General features: G+C 37.4%; 1 protein-coding gene across 3 annotated transcripts in view; it reads left to right on the top strand.

The window, feature by feature from the left end:
- The first annotated feature begins 6,766 nt into the window (after positions 1-6,766).
- The window catches only part of LOC145664576 (uncharacterized), a 46,587-nt gene continuing 25,860 nt past the window's right edge, over positions 6,767-27,493 (top strand). Inside the window, exons 1-4 of one of the 3 annotated variants that reach the window (XM_081731357.1) lie at positions 6,767-6,901; positions 7,254-7,909; positions 19,063-19,202; positions 26,511-26,593. In XM_081731357.1, coding sequence (XP_081587483.1) covers positions 7,502-7,909; positions 19,063-19,202; positions 26,511-26,589 — 627 coding nt within the window. In that variant the 5' untranslated portion in view covers positions 6,767-6,901; positions 7,254-7,501 and the 3' untranslated portion in view covers positions 26,590-26,593. Of the gene's footprint in view, positions 6,969-7,253; positions 7,910-19,062; positions 19,203-26,510; positions 26,594-27,493 lie in introns of all 3 variants that reach the window. The other 2 variants (XM_081731356.1, XM_081731355.1) reach the window with 2 other exon arrangements.

Genomic DNA, 27,493 nt, shown 5'->3' with positions numbered 1-27,493 from the left:
TAGATATTATGTTGTGGTCAATGGTATATACATTACGGTCTTGTAGCTTTGATTTTAAAAAAAGCACGGAAATGAAAATAATTTTCCTCTTCTTCTTACAAACATGTGCCACGATATTTTTGGGAACAGATTCCTCACATAATAATAATAATAATAATAATAATAATAATAATAATAATAATAATAATAATAATAATAATAATAATAATAATAATAATAATAATAATGTTCATATGGACGTGTGCTCAAAAGTGGATAGTTACGGAGTTACATTGTGCCGAAAACATGAAATAAGTGAACTTTAAAAATTCATAGCTCCGCTTTGTGGAACCTATCGTAGTCGGGTCAAGACATCACTGAGAAACTGGTATGTAAACTCTCCAAATATTCATGTTCATGAATCTTCTAGTACTTGCACACCAATTTTTAGAGAGGTAGGTGCAGCACGTATCCAGGGGGGTCTAGGGGGGCCTTCTCCCCTAATTTTTTTCTGCCCCCCTAAAATTTTCACGGAAGGCTTGAAAATGAACTATAATATGGTTAGATCTGCCCCCCTAACTTCAGCCGGCCCCTCCTACATTTTTGGGCTGGCTACCGGCCCGGGTATGTGGAGAGTGATCAAGCACTCTCAAACAGTCTCTTTAAAACTGATTGCGCAAATACCGGAGGTTCTGAAAGATGGATATTTGAATATTTCGCATACTAGTTCTAGGGATGAGCACGAGCGAGTTCGAGCGAGTTTTCTTTGAAATTCGACTCGACTCGAAATAGATATCTCCAGCGGGAGCTCATGTGGTTCGGATTCCACGTTAATCAGTAGGTCCACGTCTCATATAGCCTTGCTGCTGAACGGGACGTAAAACTCAAAAATCAATCAATCAATCGAAACAGATATCTTTGAGCTCAACTCGAGAACTCGGCTCGAAACAGATACCTTTGAGCTCGACTCGAGAACTGGCTCGAAAAATTTCCTCCAACTCGACTCGAAGCTCGACTGACATTCGGTTCGAGTTTCGGGTCGAGTCGAGCCAATCCTGTGTATAGTTTCAAGTACTCTCTTCAGGTATCCTACACAGACAATATAATTATCAATGATACTTCTTCTTTTTCTTCTTCTTCTTCTTCTACTACTACTTATTATTATTATTTTTATTATTATTATTATTATTATTATTATTATTATTATTATTATTATTATTATTATTATTATTATTATTATTATTATAACAACACCATGTATGAACTTGAAAGATAGGTGCTTTGTATCTGAATACTAAAACTAGTTGACTGCCGACCTCGGTAGTCGTGAAGTCTACAAGGTAAGGACATCGTTCATGAGGTTTCGGGTTTATATAAAGGCAACCAAGAAAGTTCTGTCGCTTTTTCACCCACCACCTTCGAACATCAATATGTCACCTAAGGCGTATCAAGAATAATCCCCGTCAACATCGACGACCTTCTGCCAACGTTTTGGAAGGCCATGGATTCCATCGCGAAAGAAATTGGTGGACCGTGCCCGTGAAGCGAAGAAGGTATCAAGTGCATTTTGCACCTCTACTACGAAGTTGGTGTTCTCTACGGTGATTGTCCAAGGAATGGAACAGATGATAATCGGACGGTGCAATGTCCGGGGACTATATCGGATACAATATTGTTTCCCACCCAAGATATAGTATAGTATGGTGTCCCGGGTCATAATAGCCACGTGGGGCGTAGCGTTGTCCTGTAACAGGAGTACTCCTTTGCGATTCAGAAGTGCTGGCTCTAGAGTTTTGTGCTTTTCTTAAACACGGTTCAACTGCTGACAGTACACAGTTGCATTGATGCTCTGACCAGCTGATAGCAGTTCCCGATGCACAATACCGCGAGCAGTCCACCAAACACACAGGAGGACCTTCTTCTAGTGCAGTACTGGTTTCAGCTGTTTTAGAACCGCTTCATGGGATGCTAACCAATGATGGCGACGCCGAGGAGCTTCTCATCACATGTCAACACCCTGTCCAGAAATGGCTCCTTCCTCGGACAAGACAGCAAAGAAATACAGAAGTCTGGTCGTGTTGCCTTCTGGCCTGGAGTCAAATCATGTGAGACCCATCGACCCAACTTGTAGTGGTTGGAAGTTGATGGAGGTGCTGACGAATAGTTTCTCCACTCATACTGAATTGTAGTCCCAGTTCCTCACATATCTGGCCACTGTTCTTAATTGCTGCCTGAAGACCTTCATTTTGTACCTGTGTTGGTCTTCCGATATGTAGTGCGTCTGCGAGTATTTCGTCACCGTCCTTAAACTTGTTAAACTACCGCTGCACTGTCCGCGTACACAACACCCTCACCAAAAGCCTGGCATATCTTTCACCCCGCTGTAGCGGCGTTTGACCCCAGTTTGAACTCGTACAGTACACGCCGTGATGAACGCACTGTGGAGGTCCCATGTTCACTCTGTCCTTACGCAAGTTCACGGTGTAACTGAACTGCCACAACCAGGTAGTATGTTGGATATACCCACACCAACAATTGGCCTTCGTCTTATCTCTATTCGCTTTCAACTCACGGTGTGAGGGCCAATGGAACACAGACCTCCACGAAAAGCGACGGAACTTTCTTGGTTACCTTTATATTTCGGAGGAGCATCAGCCCCTTTGTCAGACGGGGTCAGGGAGTGAACCCTCCCTCAAGGTTAATTGACCTCTCTGGGATTGTCAGTTGTGATAACGTGTGTTTGAGAATTTAATTAAAACATGAATTTACAATAGAAACTAATTTTGCTTTCATGATTACTTTACGTCATATGCAAAATGAAGCAAATCCTACATGTAGTTTTAAGCCCTCTGGGCCAAGAAAAATGGAAGAAATGATCACATGAAGGATTAGGGACACAAGCAAATTCAATGTCCACCCTTCACAGAGCTGACGTTATCATCAAGAAAGAGGAGACAGGTACAAAATGGAATTGAATTAAATTCAATTACAGCAAACTGCATCTTGACTTACGCAGTTGGAAAGAGGTGGATGAAGTTAGCTGCCAGGTCAGAGCTATTTTAATGTACACGATGTTATAAAACAACAGCGACCACGTTTGGGAGGTAATTCATGAGATTAAGATAAGACAAAAAGTATAAACCAACCTGGGTGCAGAAATCCGTCATTTCGGAGTTATAGGGTGCCTAAAATACGAACAAAAAAAATGAGCTTTAAAGTTCCATAGCTCCAATACTACGAGATCTACCGTAGTCAAGTCAAGACTTCACTCAGGAACTAGTATGTGCCCTATCCAAATATCCATGTTTCAAAATCCTGTGGTACTTCCGTAACAATCTTTACGGAAGGAGTTTGGTTACAGTCATATAATTTGAAGCACTCATCCACGCACATGGTGTTTGAGAATTTACACCACAAAGTTCACTTGACGCGAGCTGGGATCGAACCAAGGACTCCATGCACCAGAGGTGAACGCTCTACCACTGAGCCACTGCGCCCCCTGAGCACTGCGAATTCGAGTTGAGTCGAGTTTTAGCCTGACTACGATCGGTCCTATAGCACTGGAACCATGAAGTTTTAAAGTTCATTTTTTCACGTTTTTGGCACTTATAACTTCGAAACTATGCTTTTCTTATTTTGATGTGAGGAATCTATTGCCAAAATATTCTGACAAATTTTTGTAACACCCTGTATATTAAATTTTAAAATAAACAGCAGATGGTAAAGAAGTAATGCGAGTAACAGACTGAAGTGTTAACTTCCCGAAACAATAACGCAAACACGCATATACAAATATAATGTATATTTTGATCCGTCCTATCGGTATCACCTATTGAAATGAGAAATACGACCTTTCCCTTTCTATGATCTTTCTAATATCTACAAAGAAAATTATCGGTTGCAAGACGGATTAGATAAAATAGATCGAACTTTAAAGCACTTGCATAGAATCAGTAGAGAAAGGAAGAACTTTAGTAATAGCATAATTTCATTGACGCAGGCTACTGGTTTTAAAGATATGATAATAATAATAAAAAGAATTACGATATGTTCATCTTCCTAAAGAAGAAATAAAATGAAACAGGGTTGTGAGATTAGGGAGACAATACAAGTCTTTAATCCTTACTGTCTTTAACGTATTGACTTTCATGTAGTTACACAATCCAACGTATACCGGTACTATTGATATACTGATTAAAGATGAGGGTTGGGGAATCCCTTTTACACTTTCCTCCAAGGATTGTGACGTTATAATAGTTTTGGACAAATCATAACTTCTCCTGCGTTATATCTCAGTATTGTGTAAGTTTTGTCCCAAGATAGAACTAGCTCTTGTACATAATTCAACTGTTATATAACCAGAGTAATGAAATCAATGGTGTACTGATATGGGCGGAGTTAGGGATTGTCTGCTGAGGGGGGGAGGGGAAGCACCGTAAATATAAATGAGAATTGAAGTTCTTATAAGTGACATTTTTGTTTTCTCTCAAAAAGTTGGAGGGCAATGCCCCCCTATGCCCCCCATAGCTCCGCCCATGTGTACTGAGAATTTCGTCAAGGGGGTTCAAGCACTCAGTCTCATATTGTTTCAGGACACGTGTACTACTTCATCCACTTCTTTCCAACCCTTTTCTATCTATCTATCACTTAGTATAGTAAATATTAATTATTTACACTTGCTCAAGTGGGGAGTTAAAACTCTTGCGCACGTGGTAACAAATTACTGTATGCTATAATTACAAGTCAGCAGAGATGCCTATACTGACTGGCCGACAGCCTTTCGGATAGGCTTCATAGTAGGGAAGTCTAGTTTTCTGTAGTAGAAATGAAATGAAGGGAATTAATTGGTCTTCCCTCACGGGAACAAACTCCTTTCATAAAGCCTAGACTGACAAGTAAACCTTACGTTTGGGTGAATCGAGTTGCTGACTGAGACACATATGAGAAAGTAGTACTAAATGTGGTCAGTATTACAGTGAAGTTGTAGGTGCGAAGCTCCAGGGGTTTAGGAGATACAGCTACCAGAACATCACATGGAAGTACAGAATAGTCTTCATACAGTCGGAGGTAAAAGCTCTGTAAGACCTCTTGTAACGACAAAAGGTGAATAACAAATATATGGGTATATATTAGGACTAGGGGGAAGTCATATAGTAAGGGTATACCTGACGGCGGCCATCTTGAAATCCGCCATTTTGAATTAAGGTTAAGTTTGTAAAATAGGAATAGGGTCATGTGATACATGATTTAAGGCGCAAATTTAATAAGAAGAACAATGGTCACGTTAATTTTGAATTACGCACAATTGGTAAAAAGTTACAGGGAAATTAAATATTGTTGCAGCATATGTATTAGTCCTTTACCCCACCTTGTAAATTTTGTTTTAATGATAATAATTAAATAAAAAACAGGTGGATAAATATTAGGTCTATGGTAAGAGTTGCCTTGATGGCGGCAATGTTCAAATCCGCCATTTTGAAGCAGACAATAGTTTTAAACAAAACGCATAACATTGACACCTTATTAATAGCAAATTTTACCATAAGTCCAACGGTATAACCATTTTTGCTTTATCATGAACCAGCATTTGTTATCGCATTCACAAGTTGCTAATTTAAGGAAAAATGACCAAAGAGAAATTGATTCATAATTGAACTTGGGTCTTTCTTCCAGAAAAGTCCTCAATTAGTACAATCAATATATAGTTCAGAAAAGAGTGCATCACTTGCACAAATGCTCTGCTCACAGTGAGCACACCTGACAAAGGCAATCGAGTTACACTTGACACATCTGTCGTTAACAATTCCGTCAAAGCAGTAGTCGTAAGGAGCGATCCATTTAATTTTGTGCTGGTTAATGATAAAGCAAAAATGGTTATACCGTTGGACTTATGGTAAAATTTGCTATTAATAAGGTATCACTGTTATGCATTTTGTTTAAAAATTTTGTCTGCTTCAAAATGTCGGATTTGAACATGGCCACCATCAAGGCAACTTTTACTATAGACCTAATATTTATCCACCTGCTTTTTATTTAATTATTATCATTAAAACAAAATTTACAAGGTGGGGTAAAGGGCTAATACATATACTGCAACAATATTTAATTTCCCTGTAACATTTTTCCAATTGTGCGTAACTCAAAATTAACGTGACTATTGTTATTCTGATTAAATTTGCACCTTAAATCATGTATCACATGACCCTATTCCTATTTTAAAAACTTAACCTTAATTCAAAATGGCGGATTTCAAGATGGCCGCCGTCAGGTATACCCTTACTATGTGACTTCCCCCTAGTCCTAATATATACCCATATATTTGTTATTCTCCTTTTGTCGTTACAAGTCTTACAGAGCTTTTACCTCCAAGTGTATGAAGACTATTCTGTACTTCCATGTGATGTTCTGGTAGCTGTATCTCCTAAACCCCTGGAGCTTCGCACCTACAACTTCACTGTAATACTGACCACATTTAGTACTACTTTCTCATATGTGTCTCAGTCAGCAACTCGATTCACCCAAACGTAAGGTTTACTTGTGAGAATTCAGAAGTGAGTATTTAAATGATTTAATTACTCAGGTATTCGGCTGTATAGGTCAAGAGCACATATTTCTCAGGTCGCGTGAGACACGGGGAAATAGTACTTATCTTTATATCATTTAAGTATAAGTTTTAAAAAAAGAGTTACCTCGTACTTTTCTTTTGAGTAAATTTGTTGAAAGACCCTGAGAGAGCGCAGGTGTAAGAGAAGAACCCGTTTCTTTCTTTGATCTTTTTCTTTTGTTCGCAGCAGCTGCAGGTAGTCTTAACACAATGTTGCGATATCGCAGGTTGATGCTCATTTTTCTTGAGCTGCTGAAGCGCTAGCGCCATCTGACGCCATATTTAGCAATGTTGTCTGTGTAGCTGCGAAACGCAGAGGTGGGGTACAGTTCCTTTAATTACGAAACATGATAAATATGTACGTACTTGTGTGCTGTTTGGTTGTGTAAGTTCTTGTTATGGAGAATTTTGATTAAAGATAGTGAGATTAATTTGTAGTGAGCATGTGATTTGTGTAATCCTAATCGATTGTTTGACGCTTTCGTTCTGCTAAGAGGAGGGGAATACCTGTCGTGCCTGTAAACAAAGCGTTGGATAGACAGTAATCGATTTCTCATTCGTGTAAAATTGTGAATGATTGTGTATTATTGTAGGTTAATATAGTGTACTGAACAGCCGAGATATATTTCTTTCAGTCTATAAATTGATATTGTATTATGTTCTCTTGCAGGTGACGCTGTCTATATGGCCTTGACAGTAGTAACTTTTTTGCCGAAATCTGATACTCGGACAATTATTTGGACACGTATGTTTTGCAGTGGTTCCAATAATTTACATTTAACGAGTTCAGAGTGAATTTAATTTAAGTGTGTCAGTTATGTGGATTTCAGTGACTTACAAGTAAATAACCGTAGTGAATCTCAAATCCATTAAAAGTGTGAAATATTTAAGTGATTGAACGACTCAAACGTTATCATCATGCCAGCAAGTGGGCCCGTGTATCAACCTACAACAGTAAGCTATGAACAGCAGAATGATTGGACTTCAGGCTATTTGTCGCAGACTATCAGTAGTGGTGTGAATCGTACACGATGTATTCAGTGGATGATACTGACAACGGGTGTATTTACACTTGGAGCTGGTTTAATAATGACTATTGCTGGGGCAGTAAACTACAGATACGCACAAGAAATTAATACACCAGATGCGGATCCTACGGGGGAGCTAGTGATCGCAATCGCAGGGGCATTTATGATCGCTGCAGGTGTTTGCGTTCTCTTTGCATACATGAGGATGATAAGGAGAAGAAAGGGATTCCCATGCTTTTTGACGAAAGATCAGAGACTTGCAAGGCAACTAAGGGATACTCAGATGCATAATGGACAGGTATGTTGAATGAGCTAAATAACTTTGTTTCATAGTTGCATGTTTTAAAGATATTCTATTACACTTGTAAATCTGTAATCTCATCTAAAAGCTTTTTGAGCAGCTTTATAGCAAACAGATCCCTACGTTTATTACACAGTTCTTTTTGATTCAAATAGTTCGTGTAGTTATTATGTGTGTTGCTGCGATAACACTCTACTCCGTTCTTTTGTATCAAATTCGCATAGATTCTTATCTATCTCCATTAGGGGTTATATCATATGGTGTAAACCAGTCCTATTCAATCTTTTCTTCTCGCGTACCCCTAGACACATTTCGCCATCGAATTTTGTACCCCTGAAGCTGTTTAAAAGAAATAACATCGAAATGAACTTATTAAACTTAATACACATGTTCTGTTGAAAAAAAAAGGGGACAAATAGAGATCCAATAAAAGGATAATCACTGTGCCAATCAAAAGACTATTTACAGGGAAGTTGGGATGATGGTTTCCAGAGTTGCCTGGTTTAAATCAGCTATTTAAAAAAAAAAAAAAAAAAAAAAAAGTTTAAACCAAAAACGTAAAATGTTAGTAAAATCTTGATGTACACACATTTGTGGGTTATCGCGTTTTACTTTCGCATATTATTCGTATTATATTCAGACCTAAATTCCCCATTTATTACTCAAGAGATTATACTAAAAAATCAACTTTTCTTTTATTAGTTTATAAATGTTTCATTTGTGATTTTTTTATAGTTTATTATTGTTATGCAATAACAATCAAAGAAAAATTCTAAATAATGTTTACTATTGATAAAGTGCATCGAAAGGTCAATGTTCCGTTAAGAGAGTCCAGTGTCTTTGACACCACTTCGGGAAGGTTCTAGAACACAGGTCCCCCCATATAGGTTAGTAGCTAGGTTGATTCCTTTCTGTACCGAAGTTTAATATTTGATTCACACAGTATTGCCGAGCGAGCGTTAGCGAGTGAAGGCGGTTTAGAGCCCCGCAGGGCACGTTGTTTTCTGTCTTTATTATAGCTAAATGAGAAGAGGGACCTGTGTTCTAGAACCTTGCCCACCACTTCTTTCTATTGATTTTCGTTCGATTACATAATATAACGTTATATTAGGTTCTATTAGATTAGGTTAGCGTAAGGGGATCCAGTGTAGTTTTGGGCCCCCTTAACGGAACAGGGACCCATCAAAATGCCGTACATTTTTTGGGAGGGGGCATCCAAACCCCAAGAGAGGCATTTATTGAAATCAGAAGATCTTTGGTATCTACGTATCGTATCTTTATTCACTTTTCTTACTGATATGCAAATTAAGTCGTTGTATTTCTTTAACTTGAACTAACAAAGTCGCAGTGAACTAACTTGGACTAAATTAGTTCTTCTGTACTCTGCAGTACTTTGATATTGTCCATATATAATTCTGTATAATGGTTTCACTTGTGCAATTATTTATCTTTTTGTTCTTATGAAATAACTTGACAATTATATTAACGAGTAGGCCTATGTAAAGATCAGTATAACATATTTTTTATCAAGAGTCCTTAGTGAGTGAGTCGGCAGACGTATCGTATCTGTGGCCAAATAGTCCCGGTTTCGAGTTCAAACGAAAGACAATTTCTCTCGGATGTAAGCCCAGAAGCGGTTTGGATTTCGCTAGAAGCTTATGTGATCCATTCCAGTATAATCTGATTGTTGCATAATAACACCAAGGTGAAACAAGCTTATTTCTCTCCATACGTGATATAAAAAGCATAGAGCAAATTATTTAAACCAAAAAACAGTTTGTTTTTCGATAAAAACCAAAGTTTTTGCCAACCCTGATTATTGTTATGCACTTGCAATCAAAAGAAAAATTATAAATATTGATTCGTTTTAATTATGTTTACTATTGATAAAATACACCGAGATGCAATTTCTTTTTTTTTTTTTGGGGGGGGGTCATACAAACCCCACGAGAGACATTTATTGAAATCAGAAGTATCTTTGCTATCTATTTATGTATAAATGATCAGAGCCAAAGTGGACTCTAATAATTCGTGTCTTTATTCACTTTTCAGGTTAACTTTACAACGCCCGCTCCAGCAGGTATACTCAGTCAGAAACAAGAAAGTACACACTAATAATTTTATGAAAATGGATCAAAACTTACTTAACCTTAAGCTAACCCCTCCCCTACTCTACTCTACCCTACCCTACTACTATACTTTTTAAAAGGGCCCTAGGGTAACCTTTACAAGACACGCTTCAACTGCGCATCGATAAGTAGGGCCCTTTTAAAAAGTAGAGTAGAGTAGGGTAGGGTACGTAGAGTGGAGTAAGATAAATAAGTAGGGTAGGGGTTAGCTTAAGGTTAAGTAAGTTTTGATCTATTTTCATAAAATTATTAGTGTGTACTTTCTCGTTTTTGAGTGAGTATACCTGCTGGAGCGTGTCTTGTAAAGTTTACCCAACTTTTCTTACTGATATGCAAATTAAGTCCTTGTATTTCTTTAAAAGTCATAGTGAACTAACTTGGACTAAATTAGTTCTTCTGTACTCTGCAGTATTTTGAAATGTCCCATATCCAAACTTATTTCTGTCCATATATGAAATAAATACATAAAGCAAATTATTTTAACAAAAGAAAAGTTTTTTTTTTTTTTTGTTTGTTGTTTTTTCAATAAAAACCATGATTTTTGCCAACCTTGATCGTTTCCAAAACCGTGGGATAATATTTACAGAGGGTATATATATATATATGCGTGTGGAAGAAAAGATTCTGAGACTGTATGCAATAAATGTTAACCGATCCGATTACTTATACATGCTTGACGCCATCTCAAAAATTGTCCATTGGAAAGAAGATATTTTCTCCAACTATGATCATTCAATAAATATTGGAAATATGCTTATTTTAGGGTTACGTACTCGCAGGGGCACGCGTACCCCCAGGTAAATAGCACTGGTGTAGACTAAGTTGTCTATTTCGCTTGTGGTACCGGTACTGAAAGAGTCTTCTTGTCGTTTTGACCACTTTGTCTATTTGTATTTTTGTACATCGAATGGTTTTGCAGTGCGGGGACAGAGTTATAGGTAACAGTTTAGAGGTGGGGGCCAAAATTGGCAATTGATATTTGAGTAAAGTGTGGTGAAAATTTTTACTAATTAAGCGCTAGACTACCAATTTTGAACTTTATTGTGACTTATGTGGGAAAGGAAAGGGATCTAATCATAACGAAGTCAGAAAACAACGTTCCCTGCGGCGTTCTAACCCTCCTTCACACGGTAACGCTCGCTCGGCTATACTATGTGAGTTAAATATTGGTACCCTAATCTAACCTAATTTAACGTATGGAACCATAAAACGACCGAATCTGAGTAGAATCGCAAAAAAGTAGGTGGAAAACTGGCCACTCATCGCTAAACAAAGGCTGAGTTATATAACTGTGAAGCTGTTGGTGGATATAGTAACCTCATGCTTTCTATATGGTACTCTTCGTTTGATAGCGCATGCGAATACCCCACTTGGGACTGGTAAAGTTGAAGGATGTCGCAAGAAATATTTTTTCTAATTTCTTTTAGGCTTACTTTGTTGGCGACTGTCAGGGTTTGAAAAAACCCGGGTATTTTTGAAAAAACCCAACCCACCTGGGCCCATGTGGGTTTTTTCGGGTTTTATTGGGTTTTTTCGGGTTTAATTGGGTTTTTTCGAAATATTTCAATCTCTTTGGGGTAAAAATGTTAAAATATGATTTATATTTCATGAGTGTCATTGTCACAACTTGCAACAACTTTCTGTTCACTGCTGTTTTGAAAAAAATGCCGCCATTTTGAAATTTTATATTGGATCGTCGAAAAAATGTATACAGCAAATTTAGAATGTCTTGTGCTTCTACCCTCAAAATATCAACTTAAGAAGTCCGAAAATTGCACCTTGCAGAATGGATACCCGCTATTTTGAAAAATGGGCGCAATTTTGAAATTTTATGCCGCCAAAATATATACAGCTAATTTAGTCTCTCGTGCTTCTACTTTGAAAATTTCAACTTGAAAGAACTAAAATCGCGCTTTGTAGCGTGGATATCAGCAGCGGCGCAAATTTGTCTTCAACATTGGGGGAACGGGTAACGGTATATATATATATATATATATATATATATATATATATATATATATATATATATATGCGATGTACAAAATATTTATGAAGGCGAAAAACAATGCTGAGGAGGATTACCCATGTCGATCTCGGCGTCCTCCACAGGGACATAAAATATGATGACATTATTATTGCTTTATAACTTTAAAATTCGCCCGGCAACATTGAAAACTGTTTACAAGGGATGATCCAAATATGATCATTCCCTGTAAACAGTTTTCAATGTTGCCAGTCTGATTTTAAAGTTGTAGAGCAATAATAATATCGTCATATTTTATGTCCCTTGTGTGGGACTCCGAGACAACATGGGTAGGGGAGCAGAGTTGTCTTCAACATTGGGAGGCGGTCAGATTTGAGGCTTATTCTGGGAGGTATCAATTTCATCTCACTTTCCTTTGTGACAGTTGGACACAAATCATCACATTTCTTTCTAAAAGACACATTTCTAATCGGATTATTGGGGGGACAGTTCCAAGATTGTAGGGGATATGTCCCCCTCATCCCCCCGGGATTTTCGCCAGTGGATATCAGCTATTTTTTTTAAAAAAAAAAGCGCGCCATTTTGTAATTTTACGTTGGTATGCTGCCAAAATCTAAACAGAAAATTTAGAGTGTCTCTGGTTTGTATCCTGAAAATTTAAAAGACCGAAAGTTGAACACTGTGTGGTAAAGGCAGACAAACTAACAAATGTAGATAGTCATCCTAGGAGCCTCAGTAACGTTCGCCAAATATGAATACCAAATAGCTATATTAATTTAAAACAAAGACATAATTCATCAAAATGTCTTAAATATTTTTCAACGTAAAATAAATGGTCTTATTGTTGAAGTTCACTTTCGATGCTTTATGCATTCAATTACGGGAATTACCCGAGCAGTTGTTGCAAGACCGTTCTTTTTCGAAAATTAATTTAAAACAATTAACAAAGATAGGCCTATAATTCATATTTTATAACGTAAATGTTTCAAAATGTCTAAAATGAAATCAGTGATGTGCCGTAAACTATAATTTTACGTGTACGCGATTGTCTACTGTAATCTATACGTAATCTACATTACACCTTTTCCCGTGTAGACTATGTAGACAACCACTATCAAATGTAAGGAACAATTTCGTTGCTCGTTTGTTCATATTTCCTCATTCTGTTCAGTTGTTTTGCTTCGGTGCAGCGAAAGATTAGGGAAACGACTAACATATAAAAAGTAGAGGGAATTATCTAATCTGTATGTTTACTCTGCTCTGCACATACCACTTTCTTATATTTTCCACTTCGAGCACTGCTTTTATAATGAAATTTACAAAACTAATTCTCACCTGTGGGCTTTCAGTCTTGAATCTGTTGTATTTGCCAATTTTTTCTTGCATATTTTACAAAATGCATAATATTTTTCATTTTCCTTCATCAAGACGAAACTAAGTATTCGAAAGTTACTATTCGCTGGTCTAGGCATTTTATTTTGTACGCAATTTCGCAAGGTAACGACAAAATAAAGCTCCTTTATTGTCCACGATACCATATTAAATTACGTGTTGTTGACATATTCTACATAGTCTACGTTGTTTATATTGTCTACACATAGTTGATACGTAAACGTAAACTATCGTTTTTTACGCGTAGACGCACATCTCTGAATGAAATGAAATATCCTCCAGCGTAAAATAAATAGATTTGTTGTTGAAGTATTCACTTTCGATGCTTTGTGGGTTCAATTGCGGGAATTTCCCAAACACTTCTTTCACGACGGGTTTTCCCTGAAAATGCAGCTTGCTTTACTGTACATCGAAACTTCCATTAAAACTGAAGTTTGAATGCAGCACTTGAAATAGTAAGCGTTACGTACTCTTCGGAGCTTCGAGCATTAAGCTTCTTAATTTTGACAAGAATTTTTTACCTTATTGCTAGTGTTGATTCTACAGAATGCTTATTTGAAGGTTAGCAACAAATGACAACTTAACTGTTGTTGGAAAACCAAATTTTACTGAATACTTTTGTTACCATCAAAGGTAAGAAATAATACTAATAGTTTTACTAATGTATTTACATATTTACTGTTAATACCGGCACCTATGACCTTAAACCCGTCAACGTATGAGGGATAGCGTCCCTCGGCGGCGCCGAGTCAGGAAACACACTATTCACGGAAAGTATTTTCTAAAATATACAATCGCTTACTTTACTTCAAATAGGCTATAAGCATAATCCGCACGTTAATTTGTTCTACAATTATCTTAAGCTAAGGTGAGGTTTTATTTATTTATTTATTCAGTGCACTTAGAGCTTTATAAATGTCTTATGTTGAATATTGTTGTCTATCTTAACATCTTAACATGAAAGCATATAATTCGCCCAAAGAAAGTTTAAGATCTGATAAAAATAACTTTCAATGTGATCACCTTAGTTGTACCAATAATACACTAACAAAAAAGTCAAAAACCCAGGTGGGTTTTAAGGTGGTATCTTAACATCTTAACATGAAAGCATATAATTCGCCCAAAGAAAGTTTAAAATCTGATAAAAATAACTTTCGATGTGATCACCTTAGTTGTACCAATAATACACTAACAAGAAAGTCAAAAACCCAGGTGGGTTTTAAGATGGGTTTTTTCAGGTGGGTCCAACCCGAAAAAACCCGGTGGGTTTTTTCGGGCTGGGCCCACTTGGGCAAACCCTGGCGGCTGTCCATCAAGTTATTACAGATTTATAATGTCTGCAGCCATTTATGTCATTAAAGCCATCACCCCTAAGAAAAACGTGCATCAACTTGTGTTAGTCGGTCACAAAAGATAGCATTGTGACTTTCGATTCAGGGCAGGGCAAATTTGGAGACCCCTTACGGGTGAGGTAAGATGGGTATGCGCATGAACGAACATAAGTGCAAAAATTATGCACCCATATGCCTTAGATGTTTCTATGCTCACACATGGCTTTACCCTGCATGTTTCCTAACTCCATAATTAGGTTCGATAAATGTTGTTATTCCTTTCTGAATTAACAGATTTTATCTGTAGATTTTAATAAAACATGTTCCTGTGTTCTTAATTTGTACGGATGAGTAGCTTGTTTTTAGTCACCGTATAATGGAGTTAGTAGCACAGTCAAGAAGTTGGGAACTAGAGAACAAGTACGCAACATCTATTTAACAATATAGTTGTTCACCCTGGCAACTTTTTGACTGGATAACGACGAAATTTTTGGAATGCATCGGATCAGCAACATTCCTATAAGATCGCTTCGACAAAGCACAAACTATTCTTGGGACACAAAATTTCACACGTTCAGTGCTTCATCAAATTCGATGTGAAGTTTCAGTGGCGGACCTAAATCAATAGATAACAGCAATCTATAATAACAGGTACTAGCTAGTTCAAATCCACGATAGGGTGATCGTGCGATCATCAGCCTAATAATGCCTTTAGACTTTTTGTGATGTTTCCGGCTGAAGGAGACATTATAGAGGGTAGGTAGTCAAGGGCGCCGATGTCTCTGTAAATTTGGGGGGGGGGGGGATCATTCAGATATATATGAAGATTTTAAGACAAATTGCGCTCAAATTACGCCAAATATTGTATACTCATAGGGCCCCCTTGGTCACCCAGGATCGGCGCCCTTGTAGGTAGTTAATTACTGGGAGTCTTGATAAACTTACTGTATTAGGTGCTGAAATCAATCTATTAATTTCTTTTGGACTGTCATTTCAGAGATGATAATAACAATGCATGTAATTGGGATGCTGATATCTGATAAGGAAATTGAGTTGGGCGTAAATAAACCGCTTACCTCGGATGCCAATCGAGTTCCTGGTTCGGTCCCAGGTCATGAGTATATGATAGATTAGATCGTGTTCGTAAGTTTTCTTTCGTTTATCCCGTTTCTTCATACTTCTGTCTTTTATCATCATTCGTTTACATTGATCGTTATTTTGTTTAGCCAGCAGAATATAATTGATAGACATTAAGATATTACTAGTATTCGTCGTGACAGAATACTAGTTGGAGATATGTTAATTTATTATTATTCATTCATGTCGTGTATTCAGGAGAAGGACATTTTCTTAGTGTGCTGATTTGATAAGATACGTATTATCTAAGTAATAAATCCAATTTTGAGTATTTTTTCATGGATTATGTAAATCAATTTTTAAGTTGAGAGGAAATTCTTTTTCTGAACAAAGTGGAAATGCTTATTCTCTAAACAAAGTGCAAGTGCTTACAACGTTATACTTCCATTGAATTTTATTAATTTTATACGGATTTGACATTGAGATTGTTCTGAGCTTACTCAGCTGTCTTTGACTTTCCAGCTGTCTTAGCCTTATCATCATTTCGAATAAATGGGTGCATCTTGAAGGGACATTATTGATATTGGATTTCTGTTTAAACGGCAATGAAGTCTATCATTGCGAGTTGAGACATTTGATTCTATTTCATGCCAGTGTAGTAAATCGTTGGACTGATTAATTATCTATTAAATGAAAACGAAAGTGATCTTGTTTGTCATCGAATCAAGGGAAAACGGCTGAACCGACTGATAATGGCTTCTTTCATTATTATTATTATTATTATTTACTTCGAACTAGATCTTTATAATGTTACTTCAGTTAAAATACATATCCTAAGGGAAGGAGCGCAGACGTCATAATTTATGCGAAAAATTTATTATCTCGCGAACTGCTCAAGCTAGAGGAACATCAATCTTTGTACGTAAAATCCTCATTAAAAATAGACAGACATGTGTTGCAGCGTTTATAATAATTTATCCTTTAAAAGGGTGGGTGATTTTTATATTTATAAATGTGTGTACTCCAACATAACTGGAACGTCTGGAAAAAATTCCCAAACTTGGTACAGTTCGCAGCAAAAAACCTGCAACATGAGCATGTAAGTTTTTTGCGAAACGACGAAGTCTTTTGCTCCAGAATAAATGTGCGGAGGTTTCTTCTGTCCTGATTCTTGCCACTTAGACGTTATGATAATTCCGTGGGTTGTTAGGCGTAGTTTCACAATAAACTTACATGCTCATGTTGCAGGTTTTTTGCTGCGGACTGTATACATATGACTTACAGTCTGTAAGCAAATATTGTAGGAGTACAGATACCCGTGAGAGGGGGGGATGACGTTAAAATATTAAAAATGATTGATATTAGTGTCGAATCCATAATTTACAGAGTCAACGAAGCTGATTAGTAACGGTCCCGCCCGATGACATAAACCTAAGTTTAAGCAAGAACGGACACGTGAACTGGCCCGGGAATTGATAGGGTAACACTGAATGTGTAAAAATAATCGAAAATGACTTATATTGGCTTCTATAATTTACGGGATTACTGAGATGCATAGTGACACTCGATGCCGTTTTGGGGTAAAACACCTAGCACTTTTTAGTATTGTGCGGGAAGGGAGTGACATGCAAAGGCAATCGTAAAGACCGATATTAGTGTCGAATCTAAAGTTTCCGAGGTCTTCGAGATGAGAAGTGACACATCTAACGAAGGTGGGGAGGGATGGAGAATAAAATGTTCAAAGTGACTTAGGTTAATCTCAAATTCATAGTTTTTGGGGTCGGGAAATCGACTGACTGTTAAACACCCACCTCAAGCTGGGTTTTTACGTCATTTTGATTAAAGATCGTATTCTAATGGGGTACGGTGTTTCAAAATTAGTGGACTAGCTTATGTATTTTTATCATTACAGTTTCATTGAAATGCGTACCCAATGGGGGGAGGAGATTTACTTTTTCCTAAAACCTATTCTCCCCCTACATAGAACGGACATTTCAGCTAGTAATTAAATATTCCGTTTCTGTTTCCGGTAATAAGTATAATAAAAGTCTGTGTCACGTGTTTGTTTAAAGATAGAATCTTACGAGGCCACAAGTTCATGCTACGTTTCCATCGTAGACCTGGTTTAAATTAATGTAATGAGTGTTTGCTTTAACAATACTAATGTTAAAGTTCGCACTGATAATCGAATTAAGGTTCGTCCATATTTTGAGTATGCTATTTGGTTTAATAAGTTCAGTTGATTTACTTTTCTATCTGCCTATTCTAAGAAACTTCTTAACTTAAGCAATCTCTATAAGTGACCTGGTGACTCCATTTCTACATAAAACTTTTTTTTTTCTTTTAAAGAAAATATCTTGCACAGTTGATTTCACTTTCCATAGGTAAAAGTAAACCAAAGGTTAGCTGAAGATACCATTCTAGTAGTGATGATTTAAAAAATGTAATTGTGTTGAAATACTTAGCTTAATTCTCATACAGGACAGTCCATTAATGGGATATTATAAAACATATTTCCAGTATATGATTATAATTTTGCTGGTAGTAGCTGGTATGCTGGTAATTTGACTGGTAGTAGCTTATTTTGAAAATTCCTATAATGGATTGTGCCCTCAAAGATTAGCAGTGGTCATTGTTTTAGCGTGGAATCTTAGATTATCATCGTGTTTCATATAATTCTGGATATTTTTCCCTATAAACTAAACTTTCTGCGAGAGTAAAGAAGCTTGATGAAGTTAGTGCAGGTTGTGAGATTCAGGAGAACTGCTCATTCTGTAGCCTTATTTATTTGTTTATTTTATTTTATTTTTATTTATTTATTTATTTGCATTATTTCGTTCTTAACTTAGGTTGTTAAAATCTTCCTTTACTTGTAGGCCTGTCTCGACACTTGTACAATAACAAAGAACTTTCACTCTTAATTTGTGAGATTTACGAAAGTGTGATGATAATTCTAGTATCAGTAGTGTCGTTTTGAGGCCAAATTATGCATTTTACACTGGATTTTCTCAACTGTATTATAAAATCAACTTCATAAAATTTTCACAAGGGAACTTAAACTCGTTTTTCAACCAGGTTCAGTTCGAGTACTTGCGCTTGCCGAAACTGGAAATTAGAATATCTTTTTATTTCAAGTTACTTTGAGAAGTACGTTTGTAGTCCGGTTACGCAAAGAAAAATACAGTCAAATTCCATTACTGTTGAATTAATTGACATTTCTTAACTTTTTTCTTTCAGATTCTTACTTTAGGCCCATCAACTACTGACTTGTTGGTCACAGCACAGTATGGACCCGTTTCTGAAATCGCATACCAACCACCTGCTGTAACTGAAGAAGAAGAAACGAGAGAGTTAATGGGGAGTGAAAATAAAGAATGGTAATTTGTATGTTAGTACGTAGACTATAACATAACTCACATCATTACTAAATCTCGAAGGTAGCTTTTGTGTGTTAAATGTTTAGTGGACAGCCACGAATTCACATTCGAGCTTTATTACGAGAAGTTTAGTTGCTAGTTTTTACGTTAACTAACAATCTTAATGGAACGTTCTGTGTATTTTCTTGAATTGGAAAGTAAACTGGAGAATACTAGCATTTCGCACTTACTTATATTTATATGTTAAACTGTTTATTACAGCAATCTGTAGACCTTTTCAGCTATAATGCGTGCTCATGGAATGTTACACTTCAATTTCTGATGAGCAGATTCTTATAATTCAAGCTAAGTAATCGTTGTATTGTGGGACATGGAGTCTATGATAATGGGAAAAGAGACTTTGATAATATTTCATGTATGGAAGGCACATGAAGTCTGCAGAGCTTATGAACTTCTATCTATGTACAGAAGGCTGTTTCATCCTTATGGTAACAATTTGCAGTCGCCACCAGAGGCGCTAGTTTCGCGTCAGCAACGTGACGCACGCAGTACGAATTAGCCTTGTGTACAAGCCGTGCAGAGGAGAGACGTGTGTGAGCAGAATGCCGCCGAAAATCGACCCTTTTTGGGAGGGCTACATCGTAGCACTTTCTGATATGGGCTACAGCTATAGCCGAATAAGAACACAGTGCAAGAAGAAAAGTTTCACAGTGTCTGATAAGGGAATTAATGTAGCCATCCATCGCAATGCAAACCATTGCCATGCGTCGTCAAAAGGGGGCAAGAGAAGCAACCGGCTCCACAACGCAGTCAAGACGTCATTGCCAAGGTCCGCCGGTTTGTGACCCAGGAGAATCCACCCACCCAACGTGACATAGCGAGACGTGTTGGACGGTCAACTGCAACTGTACACCTAATCATACGCGACAATTTGGGACTCAGAAGTGCACACAAGCGGCGGGTCCATGTTCTGAAGCCAACACACATAGGATAACGGTGGGTGGCATGCAAAAGGCTGTATGAAGGTTACCTGGCAGGTGACAAATGGCGTTATGTGATCACCTTAGCTGAAGCATGGGTCTATTTGACAGGATCCCAGCAAATGCGTGCGATTTACTACCGCCGCAGTGATGGAACCGATCATGCAAAGTGGGTTCGCTCCTGCAAGGAGAGTTTTCCAAAGGGATTTATGGTAGTTGCGGGTTTCTGTGCAAAAGGAAAGCTTCCGATACACCAGGTGTCATCAAATGTCAAGGTGAATGTAGCGTATTATATCAAACATGTACTGAAACCCATCTATCGCCAACATGCCCCGGCTTTGTATGGCAATGACACTGACAGTGTGTTCATCCACCAGGACAAGGCCAGCAGCCATACTGCCAAACGAACGGTGGCCTACATGACACGTATGGAACAGGAGACAGGTGTAAAAGGCTATCCCATTTCGAGATATCTCCGTCAAGTCACCAAATGCATCCCCTATGGGCTTCTGTGCTTTCGGCCTCCACAAACGGAACATCAATAAGCGTCGTCCAACCACACTTGGTGGCCTTTAGAAAGTGTGCAAGGAGGAGTGGGCGAAATTGGATCAGGCAGTGCTCAATAGCTAGGTCTTCAGTGGAAACTACGATGTCGTGCAATCGTTCACCAACGGAGCTCTCACATCGAACATGGTCGCTGGTGGAAATGAGGTTTTACGCCCTAGGGCCCGGGTCTGTACTTCACTACCATAATGCTGAAACAGCCTTCTGTATAAGTAAAAATTAATGTAATTACTATGTTTGCGAACTCTTAGACCGCTGTGTGGCTCAGTTGTAGAGCGTTCACCTCTGCATGGGGTCCCTGTCTCGATCCCAGCTCGCGCCAAGTGAACTTTGTGGTGGACAAACACCGTGTGCGTGGGGAAAAATGGTTGACCCACAGCTGATTTCAGGAACATACTAGGTAACCAAAAAATTCGTGTCGTTTTTAACGTTCCATTAATCATGACTCATAAAGAGGAAGCGAAATGATGCACATGGCTGCCGAGCATTCAGGAGTTAGTCTGACCATCTTCCTTCAGTAATACAGGCACGTTTCACACAAACAGCAGTCATAGCTCTTCCAGTGTTGAAGAGAAATTGAGCTATCGGAGCAGCTTGTTCGCGTGTGTTGTATGACTTTAAAGTCGACCTGCCAGCTGCCATATTAAGTCGCCGTATATGTCAGGCATTTGGGGAGAATGCCATGAACGAACTGCCAAGCATTAGTTCCAGAAATTTGTGTCTGGAGAGGTGAGTCCGATAAACCTCGCAGTGGACGACCACATGTGTTGGATGACGAGGCTCTGGAAGTAGTTATCGAGGGGGACAGTGGTCTAACGTGTGATGAACTTGCAGAAAGGTCCCATGTTTCCACTGAAACAGTCACTCTGCATCTGCATGGAATTGGGAAGTCATACAAATTAAGCAACAGGATACCCTACTTGCCGGCAGCGAACAACGGACAGCGAATGACAACCTGTTTGTTCTTGCTCATTCGGCAGCTGAACATACCCATCTTCGATCGCTTGCTCACTTGTGACGTAAATTGGGTCCTCTATGACACTTTTAAGCGTACCAGACATTGGTTGTCGCCACGTAACCGTGTTCTTCACACCTCAAGATACTTATGCACTCATGAAAGGTTTTGCTCTTCTTATGGTAGAATTGTCGGCAAATGGTACTTTACGAGCTCCTTCCACCTGATCAGACCACTGCTGACCTCTACTCTCAGCAGGTGCAAAGATTGCACCGTGCATTGCTGTAAAAGGAGCTAGCATTGGTGTGCTGTTCCTGCACGACAATGGCAAGTGGCATGTGGCAGAGAGGACCCGGGAGACCCTTCAGCAACTACGCTCTGAGACACTGGCATACACCATATTCACCGGATCTTGCGCCATCAGATTACCATCTGTTTCATTCCCTCGACAACTACCTCCATGAGAAATCCTTCGTAAATGGGGAAGACTTCTTTGCATCCGTGACCGCCGAGTTTCATCGCTGATATTGTGCAGCTGCAGGAACGTTTGCAATAAATGTTGAATGCGGAAGGAGATTACTTCGAAACCTAGAACTACGTGCCGTCCACTATATTGTTCTTTGTTTATTACTGCTCTAGAACGGCAAGAACATTTTTCTGGTTACCTGGTAGTACGCGCCTCAAGCTGACTTTTTATCGTGCTATTTTGATTAGGTAGGGAGTTTCAAAATTTATACCAAGGTAGATCTTAATGGATTTTTTCGGTACATTTTCGTTGAAATCCATATCAAAGGGCGAAAGGGATTATAATATTTTTCATAAAGCTAATCTCCTCGTGCGAAAGAATGGGTATTTCAACTAGTGAGTTATAAATTGAACTCCTCTTTCTCTAATAGTAAATTTATCGGAGCCGTGATTTCATAAATGATTAACTGTTAAATGAAGTCAGACGCGAACGATTAATATTGGAGATGAATGTGAGTGTGTAAGTATTATTTTGGTGAACATTAGATTGTGTTTTGGGGCGCTCCTTGGTTGATGGTTACACCTACTTCTTTATTTTGCAGAGGGAACTGCGACTCGGTGATGGAGCGCTTAGCTATGGTGCGAGGGGTCCCTGGTTAGATCCCAGCCCATGTGAGTTTTGGTAGACAACATCGGTTTTTATGAGTTTTTTCGTTTCTTCCCACATTCTCATTCCAACAGTTCTTCCATAGCCATTCACTTTCATTAATCCTCCATCTCCTTTAGCGTAAAGGGCATAATCGTGGGACGTTAAAGATTTATTTGTTTTACAACTATCCTATACGTATAAAAACTCACATGTAAGGAGGGAGGCTTCTTCTAATAAGTTTAATCGGGAATAATTTTGTGTAATTAGGCCTAGGAATCTATGGCAGAATTGGTGATGTCAGGTTATGCATAAGCTATACTTATACTGATTTTGAAGATTCATTTTCGTAGGTACAGTTGTTATAGTTTTTGTTTTGTTGGCCTCTGATGTATTTAGTTGTTGATTTTCTTTTCTATTCTATCCTCCAAAGAAGATGAAACTGGCAGATAATTTATTAGTATGTAATTCAACAAACTCTTATCAATTCTCTGTGCTGGTCTAGTGGTTAGCGCGCGCTTTCTTTACAAACACGTGTCCTGGGTTCAGTTCCTAGTGGAAGAGTATTGAACGCATTACGGTGGTTCGGATTCCATTTAATTTGTAGGTCCGATTCTCATATGGCCTCGGTACTGAAAACGGACACTAAACTTCAACAAACATCACCCATTATAAAAGCATGAACCCACCTTAATGCAGGGTGCAAAATTTCAAATTCAAACGCACTCGCCAATCCAAAAATGATGGTCGCCAGTATATCTCACGTACAAATTATGAGTGTTCTCCCCTTCTCCACGTCCTTTGGTTTGACAAAGAAAAAAGATTACATCTCTCGCGTTGACGCTGCAGGAAGCAAACCATTTTGATTTACGGTGGGAAAGGAGGGGCGAATTACAACGTTATGAAGACTTCACATTCTGTATTTTCTCTCACTCAGTGACAATTGTTTTCGTGCGAAACAAATTGCGCAGCCCTGTGAGTTTAGGTACAAACCATTCCTACTGAACACTGGTCGCCAGCTCTAGATTTCTAGTCGCCAATGACGATCTGGCGACCGGAAATTTTGCTCCCTGCCTTAGTGTGCTATTTTCAGTATTTTCGTTGCTGATAATTTTGGCGAAGTCTATGAAACGGACAAAACGGAAACGAATTCAAATATATAGAGTAGAAATGAATTGCAATCGCTTTGTTCCTAGTGTTAGTTTCAAGTCTCCTGTTGATGCCAAGGAATCATTAACTATAGAAAGGCTACCTTATAAGCCAAGATATCTGTTCTTGGAGGAGGAATTTTTCTTTTGGACACTCACGTACTGACTAAGCAAAGTTTGGAGATATCTTATAATACTATCAGAGCGAGAAAAGTAGTAAATAATTTTATAATTAACTACGATACTACCAGAAGTTTCCCATTGTTCACCACCTCCTGACTATTATGCAAAATTGAAGAATGAAACCAAACCAGTAAGAAACGAAAAAAAAACAAAAAAAAAAAAAAAAAACAAGACAACCTGAAATGAAAGCAAACAGGAAGAAATCTAGAAAAAGAAAAAAAAAAATCGAAGCAATTACTTAGAGAAGCTGACATACTGAAAGTACTGGAAATTGGAAAAATAAGTGAATCGAAGGAGAGGTTGAAGATAGCACTTTTAATTTCTCAAAGTTCGAAGCGTTCGTTCGAAGCGAAGAAGAAAGTTCGAAGCGTATTTCTCAGTCTCTACTCAATTGTGTCTATTGAAGTCTGAAAAAGACAATGAGAGACTGTAATACTTATTGAGTGGTATGTTGGCCATTTTGTATTCAAACATATAATAATAGTTAAAGAATATCAACAAAGAAACATGTTACATAGTGGCCAGCATACGCGAAAAATTGGAATTAAAGGGAAATTTCATTATGAATTGTGTATTGGAGTCGGAAAACGAAAATGAGAGACTAATACTTATTTAGATGTGTGTTGGCCATTTTTACAGTGAAACATGTTATAGAATAGTTATTGAATATTAAAAAAATGTTATATAGTGTCCAGCATACGAGGAAATTGAGAATTATACGGAAATTTCGTTATGAAACTGGAATTAAGCATAGCCATTGGCCCGTTGCGCTAATTTTAAATGTGAAATAAATAGTGCAGAAGAATAAACACATATATTCTAAGTGCAAGTAATACATATTTTATAGTGTGTTAGAATGAGAGTTTGAACAAAATATCACAAAAGTAACAAATGGATATTGTCTTATGTTTTTTGCAATAATCAATGCGGGGAAAGTCCTTTCATATTATTTGACATTTGTATTTATAGTCCATTCTATTGCCAGAGAAATGGATTAAAGACTGCATTTCAAGGCTTAGATATGAGAGAAATTTTGCAGATGTCCATGAATAGACCCAACGTCCACTTTTAAGTGTTAGGCTTTTGCAAGAAGACTTATCCTCTGAATCAACTAACCAACAACAACTTCTTGATAGTGGTTCTTGTCGGCTTCATAGTGTATATTGTGCTTTCAAAAATGCAGTAAAGTCAACGGAGTGGAATCTGACTAATTTTCTATGATCAATGTGTTTCTCTTCAAAGATATTCCTTCTAGAAGAAAGGACTTCATTGCCGTTACTGAAATAGACCTGTTTCCTTTAAAGTTTTGTTCAATTAGATGGCCTAGACCGTAGAAGTTGCACCAGGAACAGTTTACTTTTCACCTCACCTATAGAAGTACGTGACTGAAGTGAAAGGAACATTCAAAGAACCAAATATCTGTTTCTCTGTTTTGGAAGATGGATTAAAAAAACAAATTGTTAAAAACTGATATAGCTTTTTTTCCTCTCTGACTGAGGAAGTTCCGTTTCTAAGAGTTTTAGTCGGGTGATCTAGCACCTTTTCTTTACGATTCACTGTTTACATTGTTAAAGAACATAGTTCAGCGCATCATAAAGACAGGTGTTGTAGAGAAGAGATCACCTCCCAAAATTGATCTTGATAAAGACGAAAATCCAAAGCAGATATTGGCTTTGATACATAGAGCAAAATCAATAAGAGGTAGCAAGAAATGGCATTTTAATTTTGGTTTAGCGTCCCAACAATAAATTTTATCTCCACTTTTATCCTTCTAGTTAAGCCGGAACTGGGTCATTTGTGGTTTTAACCGCCGTAGTGAAAAATGTTAATGAATAGGAAGAGAGAGTTATTTTTAACAATACAAGAATATGTTCTATCTGAGCTTAGCCCTCTATTCCAACCGGAAGTTATAGATTTATTACTTCCGATTTCAGTGTTCAATTGAAATAATTTGGAAGTTTATCGTAATCTATTCACTTGTTCTAAATAAGACTATAACCATATTGTGTTATTGGAAAAAGAAAAAAAAAACTAAGATGTATATTCGTATGTTATTTCTGTGTATAAATTAATTTTCTTTATACATTGATGTCTTGTTTTCTATATTAATATGTTATTTATGATTAGAAGTGCAGTGATAAAAAAAAAAAAAAAAAAATCTTGTAGTTAATAATTCTATTGTGTTGTGAAACTAATATGCTTGTTGCTTAACAATTTATCAAAAAATACTTAACTTCATAGGTTTACACAGGATATAGCGGCATGATTTCAGTAACAGAACATCTCTTTAAAAAATAAAATTAAATAAAATAGCAGTATAGTTTATGTTAACTGCATGTTTTGATTGTAACCTGAATGTTCTTTCAGTGTAGAAGAAAGTGAACGCATGTTAGAGGCTGATCCTCGAATAGTACTTCGCCCTCTGAGCCATGTGGATGAACATTAAAAAGGTAGTATGCTTAATTATCACTTAATATGTCATTTATATAGTTATATTCTTATAATGCTGTTTTATTTTTATTGTTTGGTAATGTTTCTATAATTTTACGTATACAGTGTGTCCGTAAAGTTGCGCAACCCAAAGTTTGATTGCGTATATTTTTTGATCTAAGAAAGATAAAGACCTGAAGCATGTTCTTCGTAGATATTTTCGCGATTATGACCAATGCTGGAACTTTTAATGTTTTTATGTAGTAACGAAAGAAATTTGTGTAGTAACGATATCGCAAATTTTTGCATAAAAATTCATATTATCAATTATGTGCAAATTCTCATTGCTTATCATTAATTAACGTAAAACCCACCTGTTGGAGTAATTTTACGAAAACAGTGTTGCCAGGGGCCGCGTTTGTCAAAAAACACCCATTTTACGGACTTAAATTAAATAGCCTTTATATATGGCAACAGTGCAAAAACCTTGTCACATTTTCACACCAATGGGTAAATGTTGATGCATACTGTACATATAAACCTGCAGGAAATTAGTTTTCTGCAACTGAATATTGATTGTCTTCATTATTGTCATATATTATCACTATGGTAATTTCTTTCGTTACTACACAAAACATAACAAGCTCCAGCATTGGTCGTGATCTCGAAAGTATCTACGTACAACATGCTTACATTTGCTTTAAGTCAGGTCTTTATCATTTTTAGATCAAAAGATGTACACAATCAAACTTTGGGTTGCAAAACTTTACGGACACACTTTATAAATATAAAGAGATGTTAATTTTTATATATTATGTTTATGTTCAGTTTATGTTTATTCATTTCTTTTTTAACTTCAGAAAACAATGTGACTTCTCAACCAATAGATAAAAAGACACTGAAATTTTACATGAAGCAAG

Source organism: Thermobia domestica, chromosome 11 (assembly GCF_964235325.1).
Source record: "Thermobia domestica chromosome 11, izTheDome1.hap1.1, whole genome shotgun sequence".
Classification (NCBI taxonomy): Eukaryota; Metazoa; Arthropoda; class Insecta; order Zygentoma; family Lepismatidae; genus Thermobia; species Thermobia domestica.
The sequence above is the reverse complement of the archived record's forward strand: the minus strand, read 5'-3'. Positions and strand labels throughout refer to the sequence as shown.